General features: G+C 36.0%; 1 protein-coding gene across 1 annotated transcript in view; it reads left to right on the plus strand.

Moving 5' to 3' along the window:
• The first annotated feature begins 445 nt into the window (after window positions 1-445).
• LOC107586147 (Kv channel-interacting protein 1-like) overlaps window positions 446-17,758 on the plus strand; it is a 39,265-nt gene continuing 21,952 nt past the window's right edge. Inside the window, exon 1 of the mRNA XM_016273399.1 lies at window positions 446-797. Within this exon, the coding sequence (XP_016128885.1) occupies window positions 710-797 (88 nt within the window). The 5' untranslated portion in view covers window positions 446-709. The remainder of the gene's footprint in view (window positions 798-17,758) is intronic.

Below are 17,758 nucleotides of genomic sequence, written 5' to 3' on the forward strand. Positions count from 1 at the left end.
ATAATTCATCAGGTCGGTCTCTGAGCTTTGAGCCTCCAGCGCTCACCAACTTCACGCACACACACACACACATACAACTAGAGGATGAGAGAGGCAGAGGCGTAACCAGGAGAAGCACCGTCAAAAAAAAGGAAAGCCACTCTTTTGTCTTCATGGACACCCAACTTCCTCCGAGCAGTTCTTAGTCTGTGTAGCACAGTAGCGGACTCTTGCCATCCGCTTAATAATTCATCAGGTCGGTCTCTGAGCTTTGAGCCTCCAGCGCTCACCAACTTTTCCTTCTCTAACTTTTGCACAGCAGCAGTCAGCTGTTTCAGCAACTCTCCTTTTATACTTCAAACGGTTGGCACAGAGGCAGAGGAAAACAGGTTCATCCACTTTGTGAGCATCTTGTGTGTGTGTGTGTGTGTGAGTGAGTGAGTGAGTGAGTGAGTGAGTGAGTGAGTGTGTGTATGAGGAGAGTGGGCGAAAGGTGTGTGTGTGTTGTCTGGACAGAGGGCATCCTGCTCATCTCATTCTTGGACTTGGGACCCATTGTTAAAACTGCAGCTCTTGTGGGACTGAACGAGCAAGAGGCTGTGTGAGAAGGACTCTGGAGGCCACGGAGAGGCTCGTATGGGACGTACATATCATCTGTGAGGACCGCTGGTGAAAGCAGTGTTTAGGCTGTTTTAGGGGCTGTCTGTGCACCCTTTGATTCTCTGTCATCATGGCTGGCTGTACCTGCCGCTGCAGACAGGGGGTGCTAAAGCTCATTCAGTCACTTCAGAGGCTTGTCTCGGGAACCCTCAGCAAAGGTAAGACACCTGCATTAACATCAAATTCAAAGAAAAAAAGGAAACAAGCTGGTTTAAAATGGTAAAGTACAGTTAAAGTGGGACAAATTATGAAGTTTTTTTCAAGGATTGAAAATTATGGTTTTTAATATTATATTCATTACACATTTTTAAATATTACATTTATCATAAAATATTAGTTTTTCCCCAATGTATTTAATAAAATGTTTGTTTTAAATTACAGATTTAATATATTTTACTGTAATGTAAATATCACGTGTCAATATCACGGTTTTTTTAATATTATATTTTTTTCACAAAGTATTTGTTATTAATATTACATTTAATAACATTTTAGCTTTTAATATTTACTATAAAAAATATAATGTTATATTTAATATAAAGTTTTTTTATATTCTATTTATTATAAAGTACTTGTTTTTAATATTGCTTTAAATAATGTTTTGGCAACACTTTACAATAAGGTTCCATTAGTTAATGTTAGTTAATGTATTAACTAACATGAACAAACAATGAAAAATACATTTATTACAGTATTTATTAATCTTTGTTAATGTTAGTTAATGAAAATACAGTTGTTCATAGTTAGTTCGTGTTAATTCACAGTGCATTAACTAATGTTAACAAGCACAACTTTTGATTTTAATAATGCAGTAGTAAATGTTGAAATTAGCATATTCTTGTTTATTGAACTGCGGTATAAAATCAATATCACATTTGTAATCATGCTGCTTTTTGGTGGAAAAAACATCAGTCTTCGCATGATACTGATTAACAATATGAAATTATATAAATATAAATTTCTGCCCCCATATCTTGAATTTTGTGATCATTCTAAATGCATTTTAATAAACTGAATCATGCAGTGAACTGAATCATGTAGCTCTCATGAGTCATGAATATTAGCAAGACAAATTAACTATAATTGCTTTTTGTCTTTTGGGTAATTAGCTGTAAATTCGAGGCACAGGTAGCTTTTAGTCTTTTGTTCATCACCACTCACCTCCACACCAAGACAAACACAACTGGAAAGGGAGGGAGGGCTTCACTGCTGCTGCGGCTCTCTGCCTGATGCGCATGTGCAGATCAATGTGTGCTACACTGCTGTGCTTCGCCTGCGCGGAGGGGCGTCGGAACTCGACAGTCTCAACATTTCCAGACCCGACCTGATATTTAGATTTTTTATTAGTTTGACAGGGAAAGCTGTGCGCAAACAGAAACACGCACACATGTGCTCAAGCCCCCTTTTATGTCTATGTGTGCACGTGCCTGCGACAGTCCCAAGACACATGCATGCACATTCCTCTGCTTGCAAACAAGCCGCAGAGCATCCGGGTTCTTCGTCAGAATGCCGGCTCCTGTGTCAGCAGCATTATACACATGTGTCTTGGTTCTCTCCTGAATGCGCTTGCCAAAGACTGGCAAGGATGAGAAGAATTGTTGATTAAAGTCATTATTTTTGTTTTCTTTGCGCACAAAAAGTATTCTCGTAGCTTCATAAAATTACGGTTGAACCACTGATGTCACATGGACTATTTTAATGATGTCTTTACTATCTTTCTGGGCCTTGAACTTGGTAGTTGTGTTGCTGTCTATGCAGGGTCAGAAAGCTCTCGGATTTCATCAAAAATATCTTTTGATATTTTTGTTTCGAAGATGAATGAAGGACTTACGGGTTTGGATCGACAAGACGGTGAGTAATTAATGACAGAATTTTCCTTTTTTGTTATAGTATGTATTTAATATAAAGATTACATGTTAGTTAATGTTAATAAGTCTGGTCCGTCTCTTGTCCATGTAATAATGTTTTGTAATTGTGAGGGGGAACCTGATGTAACGCAAGAAAAAATGTCAGAATTTGTCTGACAATAAAGTTGAATATTGTATCATTTATTATTTTATTCTATTTTATTTTATCCATATAAAGTTATGCATATAAAGTTTTTAATATATTTAATATAAGGCATTTTATATAAATATTATATTCATAAGTGTTTTTTACATTCTATTAACTATAAACACATTTTTATATCCTTATGTTTAATACATGTTGTTTTTCTATTCTATTCTATATAATATTTAATATAAAGTGTGTTTTTAATAATATTTTTGGTTGTTTTAATACAACATCTCATTAAAATATTTTATTTTAAGATTGCATTTAATGCAGAGTATTTGTTTTACATTTTTCTTCATTTTTCCTCTGTATAGTGTAGAGGAGAAATGTAGCTATTTAAAATGGTATTATTTCTGGGGACATGAGCCATTTGGCATTATATTTTAAAACAACGCCAATCACAAAATTGTGGATAGTGTCCCAATTTACCTGTATTAACATCGATTGTATTTGCTTATTTGTCTGTTGTTTCTCTTTTGGTATTTCAACCTTTGCATCATAGTGCCAAATAGTAAGATACGCCAGTATTAGGATGGAGAAGTTCCAATGGCTCACTCTTTCACGCTTCACCTGGAATCAGCACACATTTATACTTCCATGCAACTCCTATATAGAAAATCCTTTTTATCATTTTTTTTCTTTGAAGAGCAGTCTGGGTTCTTTGTTTGGCAATGATCTTCGGTTCTCTCTTTCATCCCTCTTATCTCCTCTGTTTTTCGAGTACCATAGCACTGTGTCAGCAGAAAAATCACTGCATGGTTCATCTCAATGCCGACGGGGCCCGTGGAGATGCTGGTACCAAGCAGTGGCTGTTTATCTGCTGTCATTGAGTGCGGAGAGCCGGAACCTCACCGCGCACAGCATGATGAACCCCCGTTATCTCTCCATTCCTTCATTATATCTTCCTCACAGATAGATACTCTTCCTATACACAGGGGAGTAGGAAGTTAATTTAAAGAGGATATTGAGGATTTGAATCCACAGTATAGCATCTAAACCAGTCTCTCTAGACCACTATAGCAGCACAGTAAGAAAATCAGACCAGAGAGCACTAAAGCTGTGAAAGGAAGCTGTGACTCAAATATTTTGTATTTGTGTGCTCGGAGCTTATCTTAGTGTTATCTTATGCTGTGTTAATAAAAATACATTTAAAAAATCACATAAATACTATTCTTCATTGATTCTATACATTAGAATAGTTTGGAAACTTAAACACAGTAAAATAATCTTTAATGGATTAAAATAGAATACTTAGCAGGATACAGCTAAGTAAAATTGAATCTTAATATAATATAGACATTTTATAGCAGAACTGAATAAAATCATTAGCAGAATATAATACAATAGAGCAGACACTTCGACGGAACAATGCAATTCAATTTTAGCACAACAGAATAACTTTTGTATAGAACAGAACAGAATCAGTATAGCGTGCTATTCTGTTCTTCTCTAAACAGAAGAATGGAATGGAATCTTCAATAGAATAGAATCTTTATCTGAACAGACTAGAAAATGGAAACTTAAAATAGAACAGAATCTTGAACAGAATAAAATATTTAGCAGAACTGAGTAAAAAAAGAATGGAAACAAAATATTTATAGGGTTTTAAATAGAACAGTACAAAATTATGGGATCCAATTCCACAGAATAAAAAAAGTAAAAATGGTAACTCTTTTTTTCATAATTGTGAAGTATAAACTTACATTTCTGAGAAAAAAAGTCAGAATTGTGCAATAAAAAATCAAAATATCATCTTGAAATGTCAAATCAGAATTCTGAGGGGGGGAAATCAGAATTGCGACACGTAAACTCTTTTTTCTGACTTTTTTCTCATAATTCTGAGTTTGTATCTCGCAATTCTGTATTTATATCTCTCAATTCTGACTTTTGTGAGCGAGAGATGTGAGGTAAAAAGGTCGCAATTACCTTTTTTTGTTTTTTATTCCGTGACGGAACAGGCTTCCATACAAAACAGAACCAAAATAGTAAAGGACTTGTTTTTTCCTCCCCGAATAACCCCATCATTTAAGGTCATGTTCTGTAATTTTAGAAAGCTGATGCTAAAAGCCCTCTGGCTAAACAGCCTTGTTTTAGAATGAATTAGTGCCAATATGTAATGAAAGCTCAATGAATAGAGTGTGTGAGAGAGAGTGTCTGTATGCATCCATCATGGTTATTCTAGCTGACCGCACTTTACCTCAGTCAACCCATTAGTGGGTTAATGATGACCCTTCACCCCTGCAGGAGCAGATAATATGATGTTGAATTTCTGAACCTTCCCTACTGCTCTGCACTAAAAATGCACACACATTTTTACACACTTATATTTTACACATTCATCAATTCATGCTGCATATTGTCTGTGTAGCTGTACACTCTTAAAAATAAAGGTGCTTCACGATGCCATAGAAGAACCTTTTTGTCTAAATGGTTCCATAAAGAACCTTTAACATCTGAAGAACCTTTCTGTTTCACAAAAGGTTCTTTGTGGTGAAAGAAGGTTCTTCAGATTATAAAAAGGTAAGAAAGAGATGGTTCTTTAAAGAACCTTTGACTGAATGGTTCTTTGTGGAACCAAAAATGGTTCTTCTATTGCATCGCTTGAAGAACCTTTTGAAGCACCTTTATTTTTAAGAGTGTATGGCATATTCTGCATCCAGATCTTCTGGCACAACCTTCTTTCTAACCTATGACTGGGGGGAGGGAATCAAGAACTTTGCAGGAAAAAATACCGCTGCCCATGAACACCCAATCAGAAGGTGGGTGTGTGTGTGTGTGTGTGTGTGTGTGTGTGACTACGAGTGACAACATGCCTATGCTGGTGTTACTGCAGTTTTACAGCTCCAATAGAATGAGCATCTGGGGGAAAGAGAAAGAGCATTTGACATTTTAAAAGAGTACAAGGTGAATCAATCCTGCCAACTTCTCTTGACATGCTGCACATTTTCTCTGTTCTCTGTAGAAGAACTGTAGCACACATGAGAGTGTACAGTACATCCATACAACAGCTGATGTGAACCCTTGTGATTGGAGGAATCAATACTAATGCAGACGCACTTGGAGTTTTGTACTAGGTTGAGTGTTTGTATGCCAAAGAGCATTAGAAAAGAGGGATGACATACCTATACATACAATATACCAATATACCATACAATCTACTGTATGTTTTAATTCCAAAAAATTGAAAATGGAAAATTCAGTCAACATTTACTCGCCTTCATGTTCCAAACTTGTCTTCTGTGGGGAAAAATCTATACAATATCTCTCTTTTTTTTCTTTCACATAAAAGGCCATGGAAATTTTAAGGTGCAAGAAATCACAGGGTGTGTTTTGATTCATTAGTGTTGCCAGATCTTACTAGAAATAAATTAATAAATACAAGCCCATAATAAAGTCAAATCCAAACATGTTATCTTGGAAATAATCCCCATGTGAAAATATAGCAACCTGCATCTGCCTACTTTATTAACTCCATAAACTGGATCACTTTATATACCGAGCCCAAACACCAAGCCCAGAGACCCTTAATAAGCATCACTTATAATAAGTGGACATGGCAACCCTTCAAGAATGCTCTCTGTGAAGTAATCTTCCAAACAAAAACAAAAGCAAAGTTAAAGCTTAGTAAAAAAATAAAAATAAAAAATTCACTGAACATAACGAGTCTTCGGTTGCTGCAATATTACTTTGCTTAAAAATAGTGTATACCAAACACACTAGATACCAGAATGTTACTATGGTTACCGTGGTGTCAATCATCACAATTTTGAGAGTGAGTTCTGTTCCATACACACACAAAACTATAATTTAGGTGATTCATTACCATATTTAAATGCAGTTGTCACTCATTGAACTTTAGAGTGTGTACATGGCCGAAAAGTCATACAGGTTTGGAACAACATAAGGGAGAATAAATAATGACACAATTTTTGGGTGAACTATTTCTTTAAGCCTCTGATTACAGGGTATTTTATATGTCTCTTATAGATCTCCAAATGTCTTGTTCACACAGTGGCTTATGATAGAGGCTTGAATACTGTCTGTATGAATATGCAACTGTCAAAAAGTCAAGCCCGGATCACCTGTAACCAACAGTAACTTAAGTAAATTTAAAAAATGGCAACTTCCAAAAGGCAGTCTTATCACATCTGACACAACAAAAGTTAAATTCAGGCAAGATTTCATCTGTCCAATTTTAATTAACAGACAGCAACACGGACAATGACTGAATCTGAACCTTCAGATGACACACAGCTCATATCTGTGTCTCTGTAAGTTATTGAAAGCACACATGAAAACCTGGAACACGCTAGTCATGTATGTGCAGCACACTGTATAAAGTGACAGACGGTTGTTCAGTATGGTTTAGTTCACACATTACGAGCTTGAGTTCAGTTATAGAATGTGGTTGTACCGTGTACTGTATTGTGCTGCTGTGTGAACATGGCCAGAGACAAAATTCCACTGCGTCTTCAGCTTGACCTCTCCCATTTCATGTGCCTTTAATAGATTTTTATGAATTATATCACATCTGAAGGCTGATGCAATGTTCAAAGTTCAATTGCCTGAGGACTCTAAACAGAACATTTCAGAACAGTGCAGACCAAGATGTACACACACACGCACTCACACACACTCTCAGTAAAAAAGAGATTTGGGAGAGTGACTCAGTTATTCAATGTCTCATTACTGTAACGGGATAGTTCACCCAAAAAAGAACATTCTGGCATTATTGACTCCCTCTTGTTGTTTCTAAACCTGTATGACTTTCATTCTTCTGTGAAACACAAAAAGGTGAATTTTTGATGGATATCCTGCAATGCTCTTTTCATTATAATGAAAATGAAAGGCACTGGATTTGTCATGCTCCAAAATAAAAACAAAGCACCATAAATGTATCATAATAGGATATCCCAAGTCAAAAGATACAATAATTTAGCATGAGAAACTGAGCAAAATATGTGTTATTGAATGATAATCGTCCCATCTGATATGCAATGTGGAAGGTGCTACACACATCTAGAAATATACAAAATTACACTTCAGAATTAATCATTTTTGCAGCTTAGATTCAATTAAAAAAAGATGGTCGGAATGGCAGAGATCATGTTTATGATTTGTAGCAGTAAAACTAAAAATGTTTGAGAGGTTTAGACATTTAATTGATAGCTTTTCGACAAATTTGACAAATAAATTCTAATGATGACTAATATTAGTCAGGGTACTTTATTATGCAGTGATCTAATATGATATATTTTTATTTACTTATTTCCAGAAAAGTTTTTCCTCCTCCATCTGGTTTCAGTCAAACTCTTTAGTTGACACTAGTTTGTTACCATCTGTCTGATAGCTACAATGCCAATGCAATTTAACTCTCCCACACTCTTTCCCTCCTTCGCACATTTTCTCCTTCTATTTTATCTCCTTCTCTGTCATTCGCTGAATTTCAATCTCTTTTCAGACTCCTGCGTTTTCTCAGTGATTCTGTTTCGGTTTAGCTTCAGCAGCTGTGGAGGTGCCAAATGTTTCTCAGCATCATCTTATGTAAATGTAATATTAGATGTGAAACATTCACAACATCCCAAATACATTCAGGCCTGTTCACATCCTCCTCCTCCACCTCGGCCTCCTGTTCCTGCTGAGCTGTTGATAATATATGTGTGTGTGTGTGTGTGTGTGTGTGTGTGTGTGTGTGTGTGTGTGTGTGAGAGAGGCTCATAATAACTTGCTGCAATAACACAGGCAATACCAGCAGGACTCAACCTCTAACATATGACCTTTTATCTAAAGAAGGCAAAAGTAATTAAAGATTTATTAAACAGAATGTTAAACATTCTGACATCCCAATTACCTTTAAAAGATATGCCTGAATTAGCATGTGTTTGTACGTGTGTGTAGTAAATCAGCTCAAAAAGGGAAATATTTATGACTAATTATAACTGGTTATGATTAATAATAAATATTTAGATTAGATCTTTGAATTAACTGTAGCAGAATCAATATTACCATTACTTGATCTATCCGTCCACCGAGCAGACAAAATAATAATTTATCAGTTCAAAGAAAGATTATTTTCCTGGCTAATTATAGTCTAAATAAAGAAATGTCTTTATGTGTGTGTGTGTTTGTGTGTGTGTGTGTGTGTGTTAGTTTGCTTGGTCAGCCAGGCCCATTGTTGCCTGGCATCGGGGTCATTTACAGCTCTTTGGGAAGTGTTTGAAGTCAGATGGGGGAGATGATAGTGGGGGGGGACTGGTTAGAATCTCCTTGATGGCGAGTAACCATTTGGCAATTTAGACCCCAATACAAACTTAAAGTCTGTGACCAGGACGGTAATTTATATGCAAATGTCAAAAGGCTAAAAGGGTCTCTTAAGCCATAAAACCCCAAAGATCATGCATGATTCTACGCAGACGCTACATGAGTGTGGGAGAATGAACTCCGGTCCCGTGTGCTTGCATGTGTATGTATGTGTATGTGTAAATGTGGATTTATATTTATGGTGCTTTTTCTTAAGCATTCTGCAAAAATAACTTGCTGTTCTACAGAAAAAAAAGTTAAATGTTTGAAACAGCATAAAGTTTAGTAAATTATGAAATAATTATTTTTATTCTGGGATGGCCTATTGGGAGTGTAGATATGATAATATGAATGATTTAATACAAATACATAGACCAAAATTAAATGGAATATTAAAGTATTATTGACTACTGCAAAAAATAAATAATTAAAATAAAATGATAGATAGATTATTAGTATTACCATACCAGCATCAAAAGATATTAACATTTGCAGTGAATAATTTTTGCACCACTAGTGCCACCAAACATTGCAAGGACAAAGAGTCACAGTATTTACACTTTAAGGGGAATAAACTTTGGCGTAGTTAGAAATGTCTCTGCTTAAGCAAATTATGATAATACTTTAAATATAATTTTCCTATTTTGTCTTAATATATTATTGTATTAAATTATGTTAATATTATTATATATGCATATTGGCTACACCCCCTATATTCCAACCCAGAATGAAAATAATCCTGTGATAATTTACTCTATTTGCAGTTCTTACTTGTAAAAAAAATAATTATTTGTTTTTTATTTGTCTTCAGGAGGATATTTATAATAAAAAAAAATAATAAATATTTATGCAAATTCTCTTACAATAAAGAACTGCATTAAGTCAGAGAGTTTATGTAGCTGATTTCTTTCTGTAATGTAGTTTGCTCAAACAATGTTCATTTAATGTTCAATGCACCATGTTTCATCTTAACTGACTAAAACCTGGTTTCTGACCATCTTCCTGACTACAGGCTTTGCACAAGCAAACTGAGGTTTGCATGCATGTGCAACCATGGTTACCTTGGCTGATTTTAAAAGAGGCCCTTTAATTGACTTTTAATGGAAAGATAAGCTGGAACCAGGAGAGATGAGAGTGGAACAGCACTGCATGTGTATGAGAGCAGAGTCCACCTGACTGCTGTGTCCCGGAGGTGTGTTTGAGTCTGTGTGAGTTTGAGGAGGGAGAGGCAGCCGTGCAGACACACACCCACAGACGCAGAGGCATTCAGCACTCTTCAAGGGTCTCACACACACACACACACACACACACACACACACAGGCACACACTTGGACGCACTCGTTTCAGAAACACCTGGACTGAACTTTCTCTAGAGATAGTAGTCAGCTTTTTCTTAACGTACGTCCTTTCTGTCCTTTTTTCTTGCACACAAACACACAAATAGAAACCTTTAGCTATGAACACATGCCTCCTTTTTCCCTTTTTTCATCTTTCTCTCTTGGGCTAAACATTAAGAACTTGCTGCTGGCTGGTTGGTTTAGATTTATATATACTTTCCCTGCTTCATTAATTAATAAATAAATAAAATATATATATAATCAAGTCTTCTGATGCATCTTACAAATTCAGCAAAAATATGTTCACCAGCTTGATACCTTTATCATGGTGAGCAGAATTCACAACTGTAATGTTTAAAAGAGTACAGTAAACCAATATGCGTAAAGTTTGCAAGACATGAAAATGTTTGGACTCAGTAATAGTTAGATAATTCAGAAAGGATGCATTAAATTGATGAAAAGTGACAATATTGCAAAATTCTTATTTAAAAAAAAAATTCTTTAAAATTTCTATTCATCAAGGAATCATGGTTTCAACAAAATATTAAGCAGCACAACTATTTTCCACATTGAGGGTCACACACACACACACACACACACACACACACACACACACATTGGCACACACTTGGACGCACTCGTTTCAGAAACACCTGGACTGAACTTTCTCTAGAGATAGTAGTCAGCTTTTTCTTAACGTACGTCCCTTCTGTCCTTTTTTCTTGCACACAAACACACAAATAGAAACCTTTAGCTATGAACACACGCCTCCTTTTTCCCTTTTTTCATCTTTCTCTCTTGGGCTAAACATTAAGAACTTGCTGCTGGCTGGTTGGTTTAGATTTATATATACTTTCCCTGCCTCATTAATTAATAAATAAATAAAATATATATATAATCAAGTCTTCTGATGCATCTTACAAATTCAGCAAAAATATGTTCACCAGCTTGATACCTTTATCATGGTGAGCAGAATTCACAACTGTAATGTTTAAAAGAGTACAGTAAACCAATATGCGTAAAGTTTGCAAGACATGAAAATGTTTGGACTCAGTAATAGTTAGATAATTCAGAAAGGATGCATTAAATTGATGAAAAGTGACAATATTGCAAAATTCTTATTTAAAAAAAAAATTCTTTAAAATTTCTATTCATCAAGGAATCATGGTTTCAACAAAATATTAAGCAGCACAACTATTTTCCACATTGATAATAATAAGAAATGTTTCTTGAGCATGGTTCTGAAGGATCATGTGACGCTGAAAATTCAGCTTTGCCATCACATGAATAAATTACATTTTAAAATATACTAAAATAGAAAGCAGTCATTTAAACTCATAATGTTTCACAATATTACTGTATTCCTGATTAAATAAACGCAGACTTCTTTAAAAAAAAAATAGTTTAATTACTATATAATTTGTAATAATAAGTATATTATTTCCATGAGTACATCCTCAAAAGTACAATTTAGCTTTCAGGTTCATTTTTCACCAAATTTGTTAAAAATTACAAATAAACATACACCCATTCTTTTAAAGTAAAACTAAGTTCATATGAGACTCTCAAGAGTATCCACTTAGACTAAAGACTAAGAAACAGCTGTTAAAATGCTGCCTGTCCAGATGTACTGCTGCAGAGGCCAGATGTTAAACTCACTGGAGTGAAGACAGAGACTCTGGTTGGCGGCAGTTCTTTCTCTTCCCTGCAGAGTGAACATAAACATCTACTACAATACTCTAACTTGGGGTATCGTACGTTATCTCTTTCCTTCTGCCTCTCTGCCTTTCCCTTGCTCTCTCTCTCTCTCTCTCCTTTTAACTGCAGATCGAAGCTGACAGTGCACGTCTCCACCTTTAATTTTTAAATCACTCGTCCTGTTTTACGTAATCTACTTCCTCCTGCAGTTTATTTTTATCCCCAGCGTCCCTATCCATCTCTTGCACTCTTCCCCTCCATCTCTCTCCTCCTTTACCCATCTTTCCTCCATTTTCATGACACTTCCCCATTCACTTTCTTTTTCCCTCTTTCTCTGCTCTTTGTTTCTCCATCCGTCTATCATTTCCTTCCCTCTTGTCATATGCGTGCTGACCCACAGCATGAGGCCGTGCGTCGGGTCGATGTTGCACAGCTCTTACTGAGGCGATCGTTGTCTGCTCAGATTTGCTCGCTGAGGAGTTTACGAGCCCCTGAAACAAACATTACGAATCATTTAGTTATGAGACCAATGCATTATATCAGAATAGCAGAATAAGCGCTGTTCATGCTGACACCAATTATGTCTCTGCTAGTCACAGTACTGTCACAGTGGGCTTTCTAGCAATATTTCAGGCGGGACAGGGCCTGTTTAAAGTGGCTCCCCAACTTGCATTTTGTTTGCAATGAGTAGCTTACAATTGATGTTAGTAAATGTAAACTAATAGATTATTGTAATCATTATTGCCAAGTTTCACTGAAAATGAATGACTTCTCTGTTAGCTTTGTTGCCTAAAATCATTGGCAATGTAAATGCCCTTTACTTGGGACTTTGGACGTGGCGTTTTATATGATTTGACTGAAACTGGAGGGACAAATAATGCTTAGTCTGATGAATTTTAAAAGTTTTTAAAGGAAGTACAATCACTAAATCGAGACAGAACATGCTGGACCAAACAAAACTGGCGTCTACAGGAAGTAAAATTAATCTGTGATACTACATCAAAACAATTCTGTGCATCAGCTTGATTATAGGCACATATTTATTTCCAGCAAAGGTTATTTAGGAGTTATAAATATATAAATCATCTTCAGGTTGTGCAGATGGTTTCCATGGCGATAAATGTAGCATGTGGTATTTTTAGGCAGGCACTTGATGTTCTTCCTACATATGAATGTGATTTAATCATTTTTAAAATAATTGTATAAGTATATTTTATGAACACATCTGCTGAAACACTAACATTATGGGTAAAATAATACAAATTAAAAAAAGACAATAAATAACTTTTTATAGAGTAAAACTGTAGACCATAGAGATCTCTGACACTAAGTCAGGTCTATGATCATGCAGTGAATGTAAAGAAGCTCTTGGATTACATTGGCAGATGCATTTACAGTTTAATTCAATAAGTAGCCTACACTTACAGCTGCACAGCATGAGTGTCTGACAACACAGAGGCTCTGAAGTAGATTATGTGTAAAATGATGCCCCCTTCTGGTTAATAAATGAACTGTACACCTGTTAAAATACTACTCACTTTATGTTATGAGAGCATCTTTTCATATTACTTATTGAAGCATTTCTAAAATTGTAACTTTTGCTTTTGTATAATGCTGCATCCAAACTACTAGTTGAAAGTATACATTCAAGATGAAGTCATTATTAGCCTGCCCAACATTACTTAATGCACATTTAAATTAGATTAATTTCTCATCTATTAGCATCCCCGTTTGTCTCCAAAACCTCACCCTCTAAATATCACATCAAATGACTGACAAGCAAAGAGACATCTTCAAGACATCTTCAAGAAATATTGAATAAATGACTGAGTACATTTTAAAGTGGATTTGTCATGCGTGGCAGCATTAATCAAAGTTTCTAAATCTATAAGATCCATCTTAAAACATAACTGACTGTGTTTAAATGAACTGTGCATCATAAAAGCATTTTGAGATTTGAGAAGTAGCTGCATCTCCTGCTATGTCTCAAAGCCATCCACATAAAATCTCACCGCTCAAAGGAGGTTGGGGTTGGGGGGTGATATATGAACACGATATGAGACATTTTATTTCATGATATCTAAATTATATCTATATCTAAATTATATCTATATCTATATCTAAATTATATCTATATCTATATCTAAATTATATCTATATCTATATCTAAATTATATCTATATCTATATCTAAATTATATCTATATCTATATCTAAATTATATCTATATCTCTATATCTCTATATCTCTATATATATATACACACACAATAATACAACAAATACAATAGATACAAATTAAATATTAAATTAATTCGTTTTTCTAATAGAGTAGGTTTAACATGTATACATTTATTTAACATCTTTTGTTGCTTGATTAACATTAATGAGACAGACAGGTATTTAATTAGGCTGCTGTCCCTTTGAGACCGAATGAATGTAATACTGACCAGGGCCGTGCAGAGACCTTTGGAGGGGCAGGTGCTCAAAGTATAAAAGGGGCACATGGTGGAGCATGGCTTTTAATAGGGCTGTGCTCCTTGCTGAGACATGTATCGAAACGAAAGACATGTATATTATAATCCTGTTCTGAATGTATTCATTTTTTAAATTATAATGATGATAAAAACAGGATTGATAAGTAGCCTATAAATCGGAGGATGAGAAAATCAGTATAAGCCTGTTTTAATCAAGGTTTTGATAATTATTTTTAAGGCACTCTACATTTTGTAAAAAAAAAACTGTAATAAAAAAAGTTCAAAGTAATAGTTTTTTAGTCAGATAACATAAAGACAAGACCCCTGGACTGTCCCGGGAAAAACGGGATGTCTGGTCACCCTATTATTACTCCTCCTGCCGGCATATTTTCTAATGTTTTTTTTTTTACTTTTTTAATATCCTTTACTCCACCCTCGCATTGGGCACAGGTGTCCTCATGGGACATACATCAAACTTGTTTATGCTATACCTGTCATATTCATGGAAGCTACCCAAAGTTCTCTGGTTCAACCAAATTCACTGGTACTGTCCAGTGGAAAGCACCTGAGACTCATGTCTGTATTGAGACATCCAATATTGAAACAATCATCATATTGATCAGTCTATTGTTTATTGCTATAGTCATACATTATACTTTTGAGTAAAATAATACATCACATGAGAGTAGCAGTGTCTGGGACAGACGTTCAGTATCATCATCACTTAAAATGACACAATCTACAGTAATCCTGTTTACCTGAACTAAGCCTGCTCCCAAGCAGGTAACCACCAAGCATGAGTAACCACAAGATGGCAGTATATCCAAAATAAATGCACTTGTGCAAACTCTCACGCGCTGTATTACAGTTTTTCTGAATTGTTAAAACACAATTCTTGAAACCATCACTCATTTTCTCAAAACTTCACAGAACTCGACTTCTGGCAAAATCAAACAATCGCTTCAAAACTATTTCAACTGTAGCCTACTCAAAATCAAACAAAGCTTTCGAATCATACACACATTATTCAGTAATATACACACTACAGATCATTCATTAGACACTACATCAAAAAATGGAGAACACAGTGTCCACTGCATGTAGTTACAAAAAAAATCTGTTTATTGTATTTAGTAAATATTTTGCAATAAAACACAAACACACACACACACACACATGCATACATATATACACACATCCACCCTAACGTGGTAGTCTTGCAATTCTACACAAGATTTTCCAACTGATTATGGTGGCCACAGAGAATCTCAAATTACTGTAGGTTGAACTCTTTTTCATGCCTCTGTCATTCCATGCACAAGAACATGGTCTATCACAGTAGCTCTGATTTCATCTGAAATTACAGTTCATGGCCTTGATCTTCCTTGTCCTCCTCTTCCTCCACCTCATATACACACTCTTCCGTACCTCTCAGATTGATGGATGCACCCATGCCATCTGTGCACATTGAACTGGCTTATATTTTGTGCATTAATATTTAGAAACAAGTATGAAAAGTTTTTGGTAGTCTTGCAATTCTACACAAGATTCTCTTCCACTCTTCTTTTGCTCTTCTTTTGAACTTTCCAACTGATTATGGTGGCCACAGAGAATCTCAAATTACTGTACTTTGAACTCTTTTTCATGCCTCTGTCATTCCATGCACAAGAACATGGTCTATCACAGTAGCTCTGATTTCATCTGAAATTACAGTTCATGGCCTTGATCTTCCTTGTCCTCCTCTTCCTCCACCTCATATACACACTCTTCCGTACCTCTCAGATTGATGGATGCACCCATGCCATCTGTGCACATTGAACTGGCTTATATTTTGTGCATTAATATTTAGAAACAAGTATGAAAAGTTTTGAATTATTGTGTGCTAATGATGACAACCGTGTTGCAGTTGTACTTAACTTTTGCTTTCTTGTGTTTCGAGTTTCGCATCACAAGTTTATCACAGTGCAAACTGCGTTTTAGTGAGTGAGAATGTGTTTAGAGTTTTGCAAAAAGAGTGCATGAGATGTGCAAACAGTGTCTAAACTGCCTGAATTTGTTTAAGGTTTTGCAAAAAGTGATTTATTTGACAAATTGGTTTAGGCTATTGAGCTTCGAAGGGTTGAAGGGTGTAGGGGATCAAACAACTGTTTCTTGAAGTGCCCTTCTGCGTCATCATCACGTGCCCACACGGAGGCGCCGTCATCATGCAAAGAATCTGGATCATGGGAGCCCAAAGTGTCCATCGGTTGTACCCTTCGAAATCCTTCATTCCGAAGGGCCCTTTGAAGTGGCCAGTTTTGAGCACTTCGGTTTGGACCGACCCTTCAATATGGCGGCCATGATTGTTTTGCGATATATTTTTTGCTATATATCCTGTTTGGAACGCACCGCAGGTATTGTGCCCAATTCTGACCCCCCCGCCAGATTATTACCTCCCTAGTATTCGTAGGTTTAGGAGTAGGTGTGGGGGAGGGGTTAGGATTAGGCAATCAGGTATCGACCTGAACGAGGGGGGTAATAATTCGGCAGGGGGTCAAAATTGGGCACCATACCGGCAACAACAAAACAGGGCAATATCACGCAATCATATAATGTGCGTTTATAAATTATACAGACGGGGAGCACGGCGTGACGACATAGCTGGTCTCATGGTGCCTTCACGTGCTATCACATTATGAGCTTGACAAATTCAAGCAGTCGACTTCACATTGCTTTCATATGCAATTTTTAACGACCACATTCCTATTTACGATCATTCTGGTAGCACATGAAGGCAGCATCACTGAAAACAGGCAGAGACAATGGTAGTTTTAGCAACATTCGCCTTACAGAGTGACAAGAAGCTCTTTTGGAAAACAAAACATGATGCTTTGTCTGGAGCTGACATTCGCATACACAAAGCATTGGTATCGATCGCTCTTTCAGAATCAACCTTTGTACAACTCCAGAGCTGAACTTACCCTCGTTTGTGAGGCAGTCCAGTGTAAAATGATTAGCACAAACATATAGGACTTTTCAATTTTTTTCCGGGACATTTCCTTCGAAAATTTCATTGATGACATATGATGCGATTTCAAGTTTTCCTTTCTCTTTGGAGTGTTACAAGCTGTTAGTGAATAGATAAGATCCCTAAAGTTGCAAAGAAAGTCTCAAACCCAAAGAGATATTCTATTTAAAAGTTAAGACTCGTCCACGCCCTCCTAAAACGCCTCGTTTAAACATGCCCCCACATGTCTACATCACGATGTAGGAA

This window comes from Sinocyclocheilus grahami, unplaced genomic scaffold (genome assembly GCF_001515645.1).
Source record: "Sinocyclocheilus grahami isolate Dianchi unplaced genomic scaffold, SAMN03320097.WGS_v1.1 scaffold78.1, whole genome shotgun sequence".
NCBI classification, from domain to species: domain Eukaryota; kingdom Metazoa; phylum Chordata; class Actinopteri; order Cypriniformes; family Cyprinidae; genus Sinocyclocheilus; species Sinocyclocheilus grahami.